The sequence below is a fragment of the Megalobrama amblycephala genome, linkage group LG10, assembly GCF_018812025.1.
Source record: "Megalobrama amblycephala isolate DHTTF-2021 linkage group LG10, ASM1881202v1, whole genome shotgun sequence".
Lineage (NCBI taxonomy): Eukaryota > Metazoa > Chordata > Actinopteri > Cypriniformes > Xenocyprididae > Megalobrama > Megalobrama amblycephala.
In genome coordinates this window covers 26,708,900-26,726,948 of record NC_063053.1, presented here as the reverse complement: position 1 = coordinate 26,726,948, position 18,049 = coordinate 26,708,900, and the positions used below count along the sequence as shown (strand labels likewise).

The window sequence follows — 18,049 nt, the reverse complement described above, 5'->3', positions numbered from 1 at the left end:
CAAGGCAGTTTATGCAAAACACAAAAAGATACAAACTTTTGCTTGTCTCAGCTTGACCAGATGCAGCAAAAATGTAACGACCTCGAAGACCGGTCACGACGCAACAATGTCCGCCTGGTTAATCTACCAACAGGAATGGAAGGTGATGATCCCGTTGGCTTTCTACAGAAAATGCTACCTAAATGGATCCCCGACCTCACGGCGTGCTCAAGCCTGATCGAGATCGATAGAGCTCATTGTGTTTACTCGAAAATCTAAACCACGATTGTTGATATTCCGGCTCCTTCGCTATCCTGCCAGGCGGGGCGGGGGGAGTGGAGGGGGATTATTTAAATTTTTCGTTATTATATAATTATTATTCGTTATTTTACTTTATTACTTTATTTTATTTCCCAACTAATGACACATCTGGGCTTTCCAAAATATCTCTTTACATAAATATTTTTTTCTTCTTAAAAACTATAATTTTGTCTTCCGGGCTTTCCAATAGGTTGCACGTGAGGGGGGAAAAAAAAGTAGCATCCTGGGTTTATATCTTAAACTGCCACTTAAGTGCAGTATAGCCACAGAGCTATGTAACAATGAGCACGATCTCCCCAGACAATAGGCTACTAATAATTAATAAGGGCTGTTTTCTTGTACAAAATTAAATATTTTAAGTTAAATGTACAGTGTTAAATGTAAAAAAGACAAGATTCTAACAATGTCAAGATCAAATGCCTGACACGGTATTTTCACAGACTAACACACGTCACGTCTCTGGCATAGACTACAGTATTTAAAATAGCATATATGTATTAGTTATATTCTCAATTTAATTTAAAGAGCAATTCCTGCAAAGATTTTAGGTTAACTATAGTCTATAGAAGAGACTATGATTAGTGTGTGTATTTTTTTACAGTCTATGGTGTCGACTTCGCAAGACGGGGGCGTGGCATCGCGATGGTGTCTCTCCATCGTGATGTCGGTCAGCCATCACGATGGACGATGATATCGTCCATCGGCACAACCCTAATGATGGTAGAGTAGCATATTGTTGTACGTTAATAGAAGGAAAGAAGTTTGCATTTGTCAATATATATGCTCCAAACTCATATGACGCCTCCTTTTTTCCAAATGTTTTAAAAACACTGCTATCTCCAAGGCTATTCAATTATCATTGAATCCAACATGAATGCTGTGCATGATTACAGTTTTGGACCGTTCCAATCCTTCAGTTTCAGTAACGCAATCTCAGTCTTCTACAGTGCTATGGTTGTTCACTAAAGATTTAGATGTGTGTGATGCTTGGCGATTACATAATCCAACAGCTAAGGATTACACCTATTTTTCCCCAAATCGCAAATCATTCTCAAGAATTGATTATAATTTAATTTCATCTTCACTACTTCTACATTCTGTTACTAAATCTTCAAACTCCTTCAAACCATCCAGATGGAGATTTAATACTTTTTTGCTGCAAAATGAAGACTTTCTTACGCAACTGAAAGCAGGTTTGATTGAATTTATCAGTTTGAACCAGGACTCTGTTTCCAATAATGAAATGCTATGGGCGTGCATCAAAGGGTTTTTATGAAACAATTCTATCTCCTTTTCTGCTAGACTTAAAAAGAACTATCTTGAACAACTATTAATATTAGAGAGAAGATGTGGGGAACTAGAAAGGGAATTGGGGCATCAATTTTCCAATGACACGCAACAAAAATTAAACGTTGAAAGGGCTGCTCTTAATGATGTACTTCGAAGAAGAGCAGAATATCTAATGCACATTACAAAATAAATATAACATAGATGGAAGCAGACCAAGCCGACTCCTTGCACTTACTTTGAAAAAACATGAGCGACGTTTTAACATCCAGACAATCAAAAGTTCAAAAAGTGGTCTCACCTAGAACCCCACAGATATCAATAAAACATTCATGTCATTTTTTTGAAAGATTATATACTTCAGAAAGGCAACCCAGTACTGACAATTTAAATAAGTTTTTTGATCAGTTCAACTTAAACAGACTTTCAAAGGAGGAAGCTGACAGCCTCGACTCTGAGATTACTTTAGAAGAACTACATAAGGCAGTGTTATGTTCAAATAAAGGAAAGTCCCTGGGAATCGATGGCTTTCCAATAGATTTATACCTGGCGCTGTGGGATCAACTTGGCCATATTTGGTTACGCACTATAAATGAGGCCATATCCAAAGGCCGCTCTTATTATGGTTCTACCTAAACCCGGCAAAGACCATTCGGACTGTTCTAACTACAGGCCCATCTCCTTGATCAACGGCGTAAAAAATTATGCTAAAGTTATTGCCACACGTCTACAGTCAGTATATTATATTTATATAATTGTATGTATGTCGGACTGTCTTGTTTCTATCTTGTATCATGTTTATCCGTCCAAGTCCTGAGTGCAACGGGAAGGGTGAGGGAAGGGGGGAGGGTATAGGGGTAATAGTGGTCTAATAAGTTTTCTTTATAATATTGCAAAATGTTCTGTATGTTTTCTCAAAAATAATAAACACTGAATTACACAAAAAAAAAGAAGTTATAATCATATTAAAGTATGTTACATTAATTGTATTATATAATACATATATAAAATGATATAATAAAATTATTGAATAATACAATTTAATCTTAAATACATTTCATCATATACAGTGATTATGTTCAGCTGCAAAGTTTCTCTGAATAACGCAGATATATGCGTATGTACAGCTGGCTCATGAGAGGTCTGTAATCTGGGTCTGTATGAAAGGTGTTTATTGTGAGAACTGGTGAGAATGGTACACTTGGCATTGCTCGAGGATCAGGCGAGAACGCATCTTAAACAGTGGCATGTCTGCAGAGAGTGACGTAAGCCCGTGAGGAAAGTGTGCACGGAAAGCCCTTATATGGACATGGTTTGGGCGTGTTTTATGCAAATGACTTACCTCATGTACGCGGCTGCTCATTTAGAATACTCCAAATTCACTAAAATAAGAACGAAGAACATATTCATGTGCGTACGCACGTGTTGTGAATTAGGCAGAGATTTTTCATGAGACGTTCTCCTGTGCGTACAAATACGAAATAATCAACACAATTATTAGTGAATGAGATCCAATGTTTTTATATATAATCAACATTTTTTAATATATAATATATACTTATATATTTAATTATAAAAAAAGATATATGTACCTTTGTCTTTTACCTTTATATTTTTGTCCGATTTTCAGATACTTGTTTGCTTCAAATAGAAATGTGTAATATTATGATTCACCTCATAGCTGATTGGTTGGTTATAACCTGCTAACAATGGATTCCTAGCATTTGGATTCCTATAATGTTTTATTGTTAATTATTTATTATTTAATTATTATGTTCTTGAAGTTCACTTATATTGTTAATGAGGGTTTTTACTTCGAGTTCTAGTTCAGTTTAGTTTATCATGCCCATTTGCAGCCTCTCTATAACCTTTAGATATAAACACACTGGTTTTTTTTTTGTGCCTTTAAGACTCATGTAAATGCCTTATTTGCATGTGAAATGAACAGAGCTTACACACAGTCTTTTCCCAACTGTTTTTGCTACTTTGTTTCAGTAGATTGCCTTGGTGGACAGGGGAGGAGTTTCTGAGAAATCTATCTATCTATCTATCTATTAGGGCTGGGCGATATATCGCATGCGATTGTCACGCGCATTTCGTCAGTAAAGCTGGTTCCCCGGCGCCATTTAATAGACAGAATCGTAGATCACTGACAAGCTACGCAATATCGCATTCATTATTGCAGATGAATCGCCTTCGAGAATGAACGCGATATTGCGTAGCTTGTCAGTGATCTACGGCTCTGTCCATTAAATGCGCTCCATTTGAAAGCAGGTGATGGCGATTTCGCGGTAATCAGGGAACCGGCTTTACTGACGAAATGCGCCTGACAATCGCATGCGATATATCGCCCAGCCCTACTATCTATCTATCCATCCATCCATCCATCCATCCATCCATCCATCCATTTAATTTCATTTAATTTTATGTTCAAAAGAAGAAAAGGAAATTTGGCTTTTCGTGACATGATCACTTTAATGTTTTGTGCACTGTAACATATCCTATAGTTACATATGAGTGCAAACATTTACATTTATTCATTTTTCTTAGAAGCAATTCTCCAACGCAACTTTCCAAAGCAATATATACCCAGTGCATTCAGGGTCTATATTTTGACAGTATGTGTTCCCCCAACCAGACAGTGCAGTGAAGCCTCATGAACCATGTGGTTTACTGAAATGGACCAGCAGGATACCAAATTTCACTGCCCAAATGGCTGTAACGGATTCTACATCTACTGCAACTTCTCTGGATTTCAATTAATGTTGACAACACAGATAATGAGGTTGTAACTTGATGGGTTTTATCATGATAGATTACCATACATGCAGCTACATTCAGAGCTCAGAATTCTTTACTGAACTTTACTATAATTCTAGGTCACTGAATTGAATCACTATTCTGAGTTAAAATCTGAGTCATTCTGAATGGCTTTACACAAATTGCTTTTGAATCGAACTAAAAGCCAGTGAATTGAATAAATTCCCTGCTGACTCACTCATATTCACACCCCTAGTTGATCAGGATAAAAGCCTGAGGTGATCAATAATTAATGGGAAGAAAATCTCCTGCTTCTCACCTGCCAACTGGTGCTTAGTTGCGTAAGAAGAGTTAGGCGACATACGGTAAAGGGGGAACCGTATCTGCTGTGTGTATCTATCCTCTGGCATCTCTTGCCCTCATGACTCAGAGTGTAAGGTGATTCGTCTCAGACACTTAAAGCTAATTGATGTGTGGGTGAGATCGTTGATGTATGTGTGTGAGACTGCTGTGTCATGGTCAATAAAAATGGCTGCTACTGTACCAAGGTTCAGAATTGCTCTTTTTCAATTCTTGAGTCTGAGTCTGTGAATTCAGTTGGCACCCCCACAGGACGCTGAACTGAAATGACAGGAAGAGAAATTTACTGAGGTCCAATACGAAGAAACTGAATGTAGTCACAGATAGATTGCATTTTTTGTTTGTTTGTTTGTTTGTTTGTTTGTTTTTTAGACAAAGTAATTTATCAATAATTTATGCATATTTATTCCCTGATATTTAGAATGAGGTGCATTAACCCTTGTGATGTGTTGAAAACCCTATAACACTCTTGGTGTTCCCGGTCAAAAATGACCAGCCTGCAAAAAAATTGCTTATAAAGCTCATGTTATGTTACCTTATCACCAAATATTGGATTCAATCTTTTTGTCAGCTTGCTTTCTTTCAATTAGGACAGGTTTTGTGTTTATTTTCGGAACAGATCGATCATAGGCCTTTTGAGTGAAAAAACCCCAAAACAAAACATTATTTGTGGATAATTTTGCACAAAATATGAAAAAAACTTGCACTGTTTATCACACTAGTGTGCTTTAATGTTTAAACAGGAAATTTGTTTTGAAATAGATTTATTTTGTTTTTATTTATTACAAAATGGCACAAAATCACACTTGTGGTGTTCCCAGTCAAAAATGACCGGCGTGTAGAAAAATAACTTATAAATCACTTGTTACGCTATTTTATTACCAAATATTGGATTCAATCTTTATGTCAACTTGTTTTCTTTAAATTAGGACAGGTTTTGTATTTTGTATGTAACTGATTGATCGTAGGCATCATTGATCTGAGCCTCAATGATTTGAGAATAAATTTCATCTCTGTGCAAACGAAAGCCTGTAATACTCAAAATGGTTTGTTTGTGTACATGAATGTGTGGATGCACGAGTATGCATGTATCCACACATGCAGAGGTCCGAGGCCTTTATTTTTGCTCGCCCACATATACATATGTGAACACGAACAAGATGAACACGCTCCTGAACACTAATTGTTTCTCTGAGATTTGACTCCCCCATTCATTTTCAATGGGTAGTCATTATTGACCAATATAAGCGCAAATCAACTATCAGTTTCAAAAATAAATACAAAACCTGTCCTAATGTAAAGAAAACAAGTTGACAAAAAGATTGAATTCAATATTCGGTGATAATATAGCGTAACAAGTGATTTAAAGGCTATTTTTGTTGGCTAGTCATTTATGACCGGAAATACCACAAGTGTGACTTTGTGCCATTTTGTAATAAATAAAAACCAAAATCATTTCAAAACAAATTTCCTGGTAAAACATTTAAGCAAACTAGTGTGATAAACAGTGCAAATTTTTCAAATATTTTTTGTAAAATTGACAAAATTACGCTTTTTTTCACTGAAAAACTGAGGTACATAAGCTCAGATAAATAAGACATATGATCGATCAGTTCCAAAAAGAAATATAAAACCTTTCCCATTTGAAGGAAAATGAGTTGACAAAAAAAAAAATGAATCCAATATTTGGTCCTTTTTGACCGGGAACACCACAAGTGTTACAATGTGGAAAAACCCCCACAAAACAATTACAAAAATTATATAAAAAAAAAATAATAATAAAAAAAAATGGGGAAGTTGTTAGTCTCTGGATGAGTAAAGTCAGCAAATTTTAGTCCAATGAGATAACATTAACTAGCATTTTCGGGTATGGGAAAATCCTCTCCGGGTCAAAATGACCCGAACACAACATGAGAGTTAAAGGGATAGTTCACCCAAAAAATGTGAATTCTGTCATAATTTACTCACCCATAATTTGTTCAAAAACCTGTTTAAATTTCTTTGTTCTGCTGAACACAAAGGAAGATCTCGCCCCCCATTGACTGCCATAGTATTTTTTTCCTACAATGGTAGTCAGCGGGAGGTGAGATCTGTTCTTCCAAATATCTTCCTTTGTGTACAGCAGAACAAAGAAATATATACAGGTTTGGAACAACTTGAGGGTGAGTAAATGAGTACATTTTTCAGTTTTGGGTGAACTATCCCTTTAAGTCCTGTAAAGGGACTTTCAGTTCAGTACTGTGAAAGAAATTGAGTACTACCATGAAAAAAAGCTATTTTAATTTTTGTCATAAAGCACAGCTAAATGTTGGCCACACTGCAGATGAGCAATATCCAAAACAGATTGACCAGATATAGGCATTTTAACAATATCTTCCTTGATTGACAACTCCTTCCATCTGGCCATTTTCACTAAATCCCACAAAATTACATCTAATAATATAGCTAGCTAATACATGAATTATAGGCTGGGAATAATAGCACAAGCTTGGTATGACCACTTGGCCAAAAATGACGTCCATACAATTCGTTATGTTTCATTGCGTCATGAAAGTTGGAACTTGAAACGCATACATTAATTTTACACTCCAGGCACAACTTCACAACTTACATACAAAATATTTAATATAACGTTTGAATAAAGTGCGAAGAAGCCAGTTTTCCTAGGTTTTCCTATACAACTGTATATATTCCTCATGTAATAACCCATGTGTTGTGTCTATGATTGCAAATTTCATGCTAATAATTAAATACATTTACATATAGTCTTTTAGCAGAAGCTTTTATAGAAAGTGTTTTTAAAATTAGGAAATGCATTACTAAAAATTTCATTTTAATTCTCAAATTCGGGTTTGCATTTAAAAGGCACTCCCAGTTCAGCTGTGAATTGCGCACAGCCCTGTACTGTACATTAGTCTCTGTGTTCCTCTCTCTGGCTGTCTTTCTTCTCATATGTATCTTTCCTTTTCTTCTCTTCTTCTCTCTTTTCACTGCTGCTGACACTAACGCCCCTCAGACTGGCACTATGAGGGTAAGACTCCTTTCTTTCCTCTATCACATCATGAAGCCAATTTGACAGGCTTCTCTCTTCTCTTTCTTTGACTCTACTTGCTCACCCAGTAAAATCATTTAACACTAGTGTCGGCTGTTCATAATCTAGATGTAGCCTCATGTGAGTGAGATATGAGTGATGTGTTGTTGTGATGAAGGTGATGGCAGATTTGAGTCTGACTGTATTTCTCTCTCTTTCTGTTTCTGACAGAGTGTAAGTTGTCACGGTCGGGTCCACCTGCCACTATCGTCACCATTGATGAGGAAAGTCCAAATGGTAAGTATCTGTGCCATCATCTCCTCATGATGAATCTGAAGCATGCTGCTTCCTGTGAGTGGTCTGTTCTGCTATTGATCAAAGTTTGCCATGCGTTTTGTTATGAAGTTAATTTGATTTTCTGTGGTGTGATTCAGGATTTCCCAGCTGGGGGTTTACAAAGCCCTAGGGGTTCATGGCTATTGTGATAGAAATGTCATTGTCAGATGAAAAGTCTGGAGGCTGTAATGTTTTTTACGGAGTGTCTTTTTACACCAAGTGCAAAAAGCCCTCCTTGTTGGTAGAGGCTATTTACATTAACTCCACCCACCAATTGTTGAATTGAGCCAGACAAAATTACAAAAGAAATCCTGTTGATAACAGGATCAGCGGTGTGGAGAGGTGGAGTTAGCTTTTGACACGATGACCCGAGTTTTCAAACTCATTCGTCTCCCTTTTCCAATTGCTTATTAGCTCGGAGAAGAGTTTATTTAAATAAAAATTAAGAAAATATTCTAAATATTGAAAAGATGTAATATAAGTCTAAGGTGTCCCCTGAATGTGTCTGAAGTTTCAGCTCAAAATACCCCATAGATTTTTTTTATTAATTTTTTTTTAACTGCCTATTTTGGGGCATCATTAAATATGTGCCGATTTAGACTGCGGCCCCTGTAAATGCTCACGCTCCCCGCCCACGGAGCTCGCGGTTGCCTTAAACAGTGCATAAACAAAGTTAACACAGCTAATATAACCCTCAAAATGGATCTTCACAAAGTGTTCGTCATGCAACATGTCTAATCGCATAAGTATGGTATTTATTTGGATGTTTACATTTGATTCTGAATGAGTTTGATAGTGCTCCGTGGCTAAAGCTAACATTACACACTGTTGGAGAGATTTATAAAGAATGAAGATGTGTTTATGAATTATACAGACTGCAAGTGTTTAATAATGAAAATAGCGACGGCTCTCTTGTCTCCGTGAATACTGTAAGAAACAATGGTAACTTTAACCACATTTAACAGTACATTAGCAACATGCTAACGAAACATTTAGAAAGACAATTTACAAATATCACTAAAAATATCATGATATCATGGATCATGTCAGTTATTATTGCTCCATCTGCCATTTTTCGCTGTTGTCCTTGCTTGCTTACCTAGTCTGATTATTCAGCTGTGATCCAGACGTCCTGCCCTTGTCTAATGCTTGAACATGGACTGGCATATGCAAATATTGGGGGCGTACATATTAATGATCCCGACTGTTACGTAGCAGTCAGTGTTATGTTGAGATTAGCCTGCTCTTCGGAGGTCTTTTAAACAAATGAGATTTATATAAGAAGGAGGAAACAACTGTGTTTGAGACTCACTGTATGTCATTTCCATGTACTGAACTCTTGTTATTCAACTATGCCAAGATAAATTCAATTTTTAATTCTAGGGCACCTTTTAATACCGGGAATAAAGTGTTTAACGGGTAGGGTTAGGACTAGATGTAGGGGAGGGCTTTAGGGATTGGGATGTACAAATAAGGCAGCATCCACTTATGATTTTAATAAATTTAATCATATACACTGAATATGTTGTCATACAATGAGGTGTAAATAGTATCTGCCACTATTTGCCCTATAAATCTAACTACAAATTTAGTGCAAATAGCCGCTGCCTATTTTTTTTTATTTTTTATTGTTTTTTAAAGAAGTCTCTTATGTTTACCAAGGCTGCATTTATTTGAGTATTTATTGCTGTATTTATTTGTGAAATAGTTTTATTAAAAAGATATTTTATCTCTGTTCTCCAATTAAGTAGATTTTAAAATGTAGTTTATTCCTGTGATGGCAAAGCTGAATTTTCAGCATCATTACTCCAGTCTTCAGTGTCACATGATCCTACAGAAATTATTATAATATGCTTATTTTATGCTTAATTTATTATCACTGTTAAATCAGTTGTGCTGCTTAATATTTATGTGGAAACCATGATACATTTTCCCAGGATTTTATTATGAAAAGAAAGTTGAAAAGAAGAGCATTTATGTGAAATAGAAATTCTTTCTCTTTACTGTCACTGTTGATCAATTAATGCATCATTGCTGAATAAAAAAAAAATATTTTGTTAGTGTATAGCTTTTAATATGTACAATTACATTGATCTTACATAGAAAAAAAAATGTTTTGGACGTCAATAATACCTCAAATCCTGTGGCATATTGAGGAAAGATGAGCTGTTACTTTTCAAATGGATTTTTATCCTACAAATGATAAATCAAAAGGAAAAGAAAATGACGTCCACAGTCCCAAACCCTTCACTAATGATTATCCTGAGCTGCGATTTCAAATGCAGCAGACAGGTAACATTATAAGTCCATTTCATGCTTTTAAGAGCTTAAAAAAAAAAAAAAAAAAGCTAGCATAGTTATAGTGAATTATTTGTTGCTTGCAAAAATGGTATTTTGTCAAAATACACCGCTACTTTTGAATGGCCCTCAATAAATGAAGATGCTTTTTGCCCCATAAAAGTGTAGTTATGACATATACCAGTAGGGGCTGCCTGTGCTAACCTGCTAAACCTTGGGTTCAATCATGCACGGTGCCAGAATTTTTTTCTCTACCGGTGCTAAAGGGGGGCTAGACCAATATGCGGGGGTGAAAATAATCGATATACATGACCTCAGAGATACTTCATAAAGAAATTCATAAAGAATTTTTTTTTTCCTAATAAAAGCAGCTATGGTACACACCACATTCAACAGAAGTGTGACTTTAACCCTCTGGAGTCTGAGGCTGATTTGGGGCCTGGAGAAGTTTTGACATGCCCTGACATTTGTGCTTTTTTCAGTTGTTCATAAACATATAAATGACAAAAGTGTCATTACACTGTATTCAGCACAAACTAGGCTACAATAATATATGAGGAACATGTATGTACATGTTTGTGTTTTTGAAGGAATAATGTTTATGCATGGTTACTGAAAAAACAAAAAACTTAAGTCACTGAAATAAGGCCAAAATATGTATAGTAAATCTGTGTTTACAATACTTTAGGGTATTGGAGGTTGTAAACTAGAGTTTTTGCTTCAAAATTATGTAATAATTATGCTGCCTACTCCTTCATATAAAACAATATATTGATTTAGTTTTTGTAAGACACTTTTTGCCAAGAAACACAGTATGCGTGGAGGCGTGAATCACCACTGAATAATGGGCCATTCTCACCTGAGAAGACAAAAGAATTGGATAGTAATGAGCTGAAATGACTTGCATATTAATGAGGCATTTCAGTCAGGTAGGCTGTGAAAAAAACCTTCTGTGATGTCTCAAGCTCATCATGATATATGAAACATACAGAAAAATATTATTACAATATAAAGTAATGGTTTTATATTATACTTTAAAATATAATGTATTTCTGTGATGCAAAGAGTCTGAATATAGGCTTTTAGTTTAAAAGCATGCACATTTGGAGAAATATTGGATTCTCATATGCTTATGTCAATTTTCTATACAGTTATATTTATTTAATATTCATTGTCATTACTTTGAGCGCTGGTGTTTTCAATTCATCCTTGAAGTCGGAGGGCGCTCTCTGTGCATTTTTAGTCCACAAATTCATCTAAAAGAAGAGGCTATTCCATGAATGGAGTTTCCAATTCATACTGCAGCCGGAGGGCGCTAGAGAAACAAAAACTCATCTAAAATTCATCTATAGAAGAAAAGAAAACAGGAACTAACTGCATGTCTTCTAGAGCTCCCTAACCATGACTTTTACATCCAGATAAACACTTTTCAAGACAATAAATACACGATTGAGACGATGAATGCATGTATTGCCTCTGAATTTGCGTCTGAATAGCGCTCCCTCCGTGGGCGTGGCCGCATTAGCGGATAATGAGCTGAATCACGGACTTCTGACATGGCTCTCTTTTCATACAGATTACATAAACACAGAAGGTTTGTTTTCGATTTGACTTACATGATTTAAAACCTGACATCTTAACATTTTTTTTAAAAATAAGTTTAATTGTTCTGTGATTAGTATTCACTAAGTTACAGTTCATTTTCTGAGAACTATCAGATTGGAGTTCGTTCAGAGGGAGAGGAGAAATCACGCATCATGTTAGTTTTCTTTATTTTACAAAAAGCACAACATTGTGTTTTTACTCTGAGTGTATACAAATAAAAGAAGATATTCTATAGTTTCAATTGATATATTACTTATGTCTCTATGACAAAAAATGACGGAGTATTTTAAGTCTGTTTTGCTGCAATGTGAAAAAAAACCTGCAAAATGCGCCGGCGCGTTTTCAGACCTCAGAGTGTTAAATTATATTTGGCCAAAGAATAGGCATATTCCAAAAACAAACAAACAAGCAAAAAAAAAAAAAAAAAAAAAAAAAAAAAAAAAAAAAATATATATATATATATATATATATATATATATATATATATATATATATATATATATATATATATATATATATATATATATATATATATATATAAAACTTTTACATGCAAAGGTGAAAGACTTAATTACTGGAGAGCACCCATTTACATTTAGCATTAACAACACAAGACATATGTATGCATGATCAGATTGCATGATTTACACTTAAATTAAACATTAAACGAACACCACATCACAATCTTAGGCCGTGTGTCCACCAAAGCGTTTTTAGCCAGCTGAGAAACGCGAGACACGGGCAGTGGAATATGAGGAAAAAATGCAAGGTCTCGAGATGCGTTTTTTAAAAGTTGAACTGACTTTAACTTGAGCGCCGTGTTTTTAGAACAACATGTAATTCGCGAGATGCTGCAAAAGATGCAAGACGCGAGCGCAAAGGTTTTGCATGTTAGTCTAGCGCGTGTCTACATAGAAAAACAATGGAAAAGTAGCGCATTGGAATGGAAAAACGCTTTCTGTGTGAACAGCCCCTTAGGAAACTACGCTGACATGGAGGTTACTGACGTTGAAGAGGGCGTCTTGGTTCTTCCTCTGGTGACTGGCTCAAATTAGTCGGCGCAATAGCTATGCTAGTGCTGGCTGGGGTTACACCTGTGGAGCAGCTAACTGCAGCAACAAACTACTCCTGCTCTCCCTCATGACTTGGCTCTTTCTTCAAACTTCCCAGACGTTATGCTGGTGTCTGAAGCTCAATAGGCAGATATCTGTTGGTTTCCAGGCTGAAATCGAGTGTGTGTTAGTGTGCTCTCGCTGGAGCCACAGATGGTGTTTTTGTGTTGGAGGCACGCTGGGGCCGTTTATCACATACTGTATCTGCGTGCAGGTGATGCTACACCACATCATGCGTTTATAAAGGAGCCACTCACTGCTGTAGCGCTCAACGGAGCGTTTGACAACACTGTCTGTTTGTTGATGCGACAGGTGTTGGCTACTACATGCGAGTTTACTGTCTGTTTCCTCCTTCCATCCTTTTTTTTCTTTTCATTCCCCTTCTCTCTCCCTCCCTCCCCTCTGCCCATTCCATGGGTCAAAGAGTTTGTTCAGCATGCGTGTGTTGGCTCAGGAAAGTGCATCGAGGCAGAGGCCTGCTGGGAAATGTAGTTGGAGTAATAGAGAGCAGTTAAATGGATATTTTGCTCGGTATGCTTGTGTGTTTAAATAATTAGTTTGTTTTTAGTTTCTCGCTCTAGCGGACTGTGATGAGGCAAAACAGCCGAAGGGACCCTCTGGGCCACTTAAGCAAAACAGGAACAAGTGTATCTGTTGAGGCAGTGATACAAAAAGCAAAAGAGGCAGACACATTTACCTGCATATTATTCAGAAACTCCAATAAAGCCCCATAAACACTTGTGCTGGAACATGATAGCATACAAAGCCAGTCCTATTTGGTTTGTAATTTTCAACACATTCGTATCGATGTTATCAAGGCTATCACAACTAATTACTGCAATTTTGACAAAACCCTGTGTATGTTAGTCAATATACTTTTACCTACCTGACAAGTTGACAAGCAGAATTCACAACTGAATGTTAATAAGGCTGGGCGAAATGGACAAAAAAATCATATCTTGGTATTTTTTGGCTAAATGGTGATATACGTGTATATATGGTGGATGTGTACCCCATTTTTGTTTTTTAAATCAATGTTATTTCATATCCTGGCCAATGATCCTACAAACAATGTTCATATTGAAGGCTATGAAAAGTTTCACAAACAAGGCTTAAGCCTTGTCCCAGACTAAAATAGATGTTTGAACTGTCTTAACTAAAAACATCTTGCACTAACATATCTTAAAATATGTCAGTGCCATTGTTTTGTCTCAAGATGCACACCAGTAAAGGCATGTTTATAAATACTACTAAAATGTCCTAATTTAACTAAGGCCTAATCCTGGCTTAATGTAAGCCTTGTCTGTGAAACTAGGCCATAGTGAATGTAACCATGTAGTCTGTGCTATGGCCTATATTATGTGCAAAAAAAAAGGGGTTAAAATCGCATTACTATAATGTGTATATTCTGTTAGGTTCTGTATTGGTTTTGTTTTCACTCTGTTTGCTCTGTTCCCATTTGCCTGTGTTCATAGTTAGTTTCATTGGTTGTTAATTATCCCCAACTTGTTTCTGTTCACATTAATTACTCCCCACATATTTAAGCCCTGAGTTTCCTAAGTTTATTTGCCCGGTATCATCAATGTTAACTTGGTTGTGTTAATTTGCCCATTCCTGTAATCTCCTGATTATTTCTAGGGATGTCCAGATCCGATCACGTGATCGGAAATCGGGCCTGATCATGTGGTTTCAGACTCGATCGGAATCGGAGGTTACCTCCCGATCAGGACTCGGATATATATGTATATATATTCTCATTATTTTTAACACATCTATAGTGATGCGGTGGCACAGAGTTAGGCCTGTTTCACACTGCAAGCGTAAGCGGCGCGTGAGTAGCGCATATTTTTTTCAGCGTGCATGTCAACCAACGGATGCATTCACACAGGCAGCAGGAGCAGCTCGTAAAGCGTCAGGCAGGAGCATCGCGTAAGCAGCAGTGCCGCGATCGTCTCGGCACCGAGTCTATCCCTGTGTCTCAATCAGCTCCCTAGCTCTTTAGGTCGTGAATCAGTATATAATGAAAGTGAATGTGGCTGATACCCTGATCAGTGCCCTGACTACTGAACTAGGGAGCTGATTGAGACACACGCTGCGCTGCTGACGCGTAATTAAAGTGAAAGCACACTTTTGATGGACAAAATAAATATAATTTCACACAAAAAGTGTTCAAAATGCACACAATACGCATGTCTAATGTGTTTTAACAAGAATTTGAGTATGACAGAAAAGAAAATTAAGAATCAAAAATAATAATAGAAGATTTACCCATTTAAACTTGTTTTTTATTATTCAGTTTGGGTTAAAGTATGGTGTATTATAAAAAACTAAAGTAAACTAGCCAGAAAATATGATATATATAAACATTATTTTAGTTATTACACAGACTGCAGCATACCCAAATCAAACCAAATATATTTGTTTTTATATTAGCCTTTTTTATATTTACTGTTGCACTAAAGTGAAGTGAAGTGAACAATTTATGTTATTTATTACTTGATTGTTCAAGCTACCTCACAGAAGTGCTCTGTTTGTAATTAAATAAAAAATAAGGAACGTCCTGGATCTGTTTTTTTTCGCTCTTCTTTATTCTTTTTTTGATGTATTATAGAAGAATCGGATCGGGACTCGGTATCGGCAGATACTCAAAATCAAATGACTCGGACTCGAGGGCAAAAAAACCTGAACGGGACATCCCTAATTATTTCCGAGTTGGATTTAACATTAAAGACTGTTTTTGTTCCATACTCCTTTCATCATGCACCATTCGTGGTAGAATACTGGACCCTAAGAAAGAATTTTTGCAGCATAATGACCAATCCACTGTCTAACTGCTCTGGCTCGAGCAGAAGGACCATTCCCTGGAGGGCCACACCAGAGACTTTTTGGATTGGGCATGTCACTCTCCAAACTGCTCACTCTGCTTTTTTACACCACCCCCAGGGAATGGTCTATGAGAGGATTTCACCAGCACGAGTGGGTGCTGGTAAACAATAGATCGGCGTTCACCGTTTGCCCAGCAGAGGATATCACCAGCCCCACTCCAGACCCAGAGCCCAGCCAGCCATCACCCCGTTGCAAGGACATGACGCCAAAGTCCATTACAGATGGATGGCTGGAGCCTGCCACGATCACAGCTCCAGCAGTCAGGACTTGAGCCAAGGATTGTCCCAGAGCCTGAGCCCGACAGATCGTCTAACCAGGTGTGTAAGACAGCAATATAATGCTCCACCATGGGATTACTAGTGGAATTTGAAGGGAATGGAGGAAGACCCTGTCACACTCCCACCACTGAGGGTGAGCTGAAGCTGACCTCTGCATGCTATTTATGATTTGGATAAGGATGTTTATATTAATTCCCACCCCTGCTGGCTCCATCCCACCCAAAGTCTCCTGTGGCCCTGCTGGTTCCGCCCAGATTGAAGTTTCCTGTGCCCCCTGCTGGGTCTTCTGTGTCTCCAAAGTTCCCACCCAGCCTCCCTCTCCCACCTCCTCTTCCAAGTTCAGTCAGTTCCGCAGCCCCGCCTCCACTTGTTCCCTTCCGCCCCTTGCCTCCTGCTCTGACACCACTCTATTGTGTGGATTTGCCTTCCGGTCTCCAGCACTGCCAAGTCAAGAGGATCCCCTGGCTCCAGCTGTCGATCCCATCACTCCACATTGGCCTGTCGATCAGTCAACTTTGCCTTGGCTTCTCCCTTGGCTCCACCTGGGACAGTCTTCCTTATGGCTCCACCTGGCTCCCTAGTCCCTCCGTCTCTGCCTTGGTCAGATGTTGCTCTGTCTGAACCATAGACTTACTGGCCTTAAGCTACGCTTCGTCCCTCCACCCCTTTGGCTCCAATGGGCTCTGCCTTCCCTCTGGCTTCGCCTTGGTCCTCAATCACACTGGCTCCACTTTAGTCCCTTTGGCACCCTGGCTTCACCTCGGACACTTGTAATGGCGCCTCCTCCTTGGCCATTGGTGTCGCCCAGTCTCGCTGAGTCTTCATCTGTGCCCAGGTCTCCATGTCCATCAACTCCATCTTCGTCCATTGTCCCCCTGGTGTCTTCAGGCAAGTCTCCATACCACCCATACGATATACCACCCAGCCCTATAAATGTCTATTATGCCCCGCGCCTAGGGGAAATCAGAAAAAATCCAAACGGGGCATTAAAATAAATATAACAAGTGAAATAGAGCATCTCTTCAGGGTGTTCAAAGGCTAAAATAACAAATAAAACAAATCTAGAAAGGAAAAAAGGGATTAAATAACCTGTGAATATGAAAATAAAATACATTTACCTTCCCTATCTCCCTAACCAAAAAAGTACAAAGCACAAAACAAGTTACCACAATAAATAGACAGGACACCCCTACGCTCCACGTTCTTGTAACATAACTTTAGGAATGGATGAACATAATTAACAGGTTTTATTATCGGTACACTTTCACTTGGAAGTAACAAGTTTTAGCATCTGCCGGAGGAGGGATCCAGGAGCTCTCAACCCAAACGCCGCCAATAGAGAGTATACACCATCATTGGGCAACCTATCAGAACACAGACAGAGCAAGAGGGAAAAGAAAACAAACAACGCATACCAAATACAAGAACGCAGGTCGTAACAATGTCAAAGAAAACCAATTGTTTAATCCTTATGGTTGAGTCCTGTGGATGTATTTTTCAATGTAACTGAAAAGTGCTTGTTTTGATATATGATCAGTTTAAACTGCAAATGTATAAAGATTTGATAATGTGTGGTGGAACAGAAGAAGCCATAGACTTCATGCTTATAGCTTTTTGCAACATGCATTTGATTTCAACTTTTCTTGTTCAGGTACTAGTGAATTGTGATAAAATGAAGTCTGTTGTGGGTACAAAAACTGCCAATTTTGTGATTCTTTGAAAAATGTCTCAGATGACAAAACCATGGGCAAATTTGTGTGAGCATAATGTTAGAGAAACATACTGGAGTGGTGTTG

At 37.6% G+C, this 18,049-nt stretch overlaps 1 protein-coding gene across 1 annotated transcript in view; it reads left to right on the top strand.

Moving 5' to 3' along the window:
- Positions 1 to 18,049, top strand: part of LOC125277223 (protocadherin-15-like) — a 274,335-nt gene that overhangs the window by 59,181 nt on the left and 197,105 nt on the right. Inside the window, 1 exon segment of the mRNA XM_048205573.1 lies at positions 7,970 to 8,035. Coding sequence (XP_048061530.1) covers positions 7,970 to 8,035 — 66 coding nt within the window.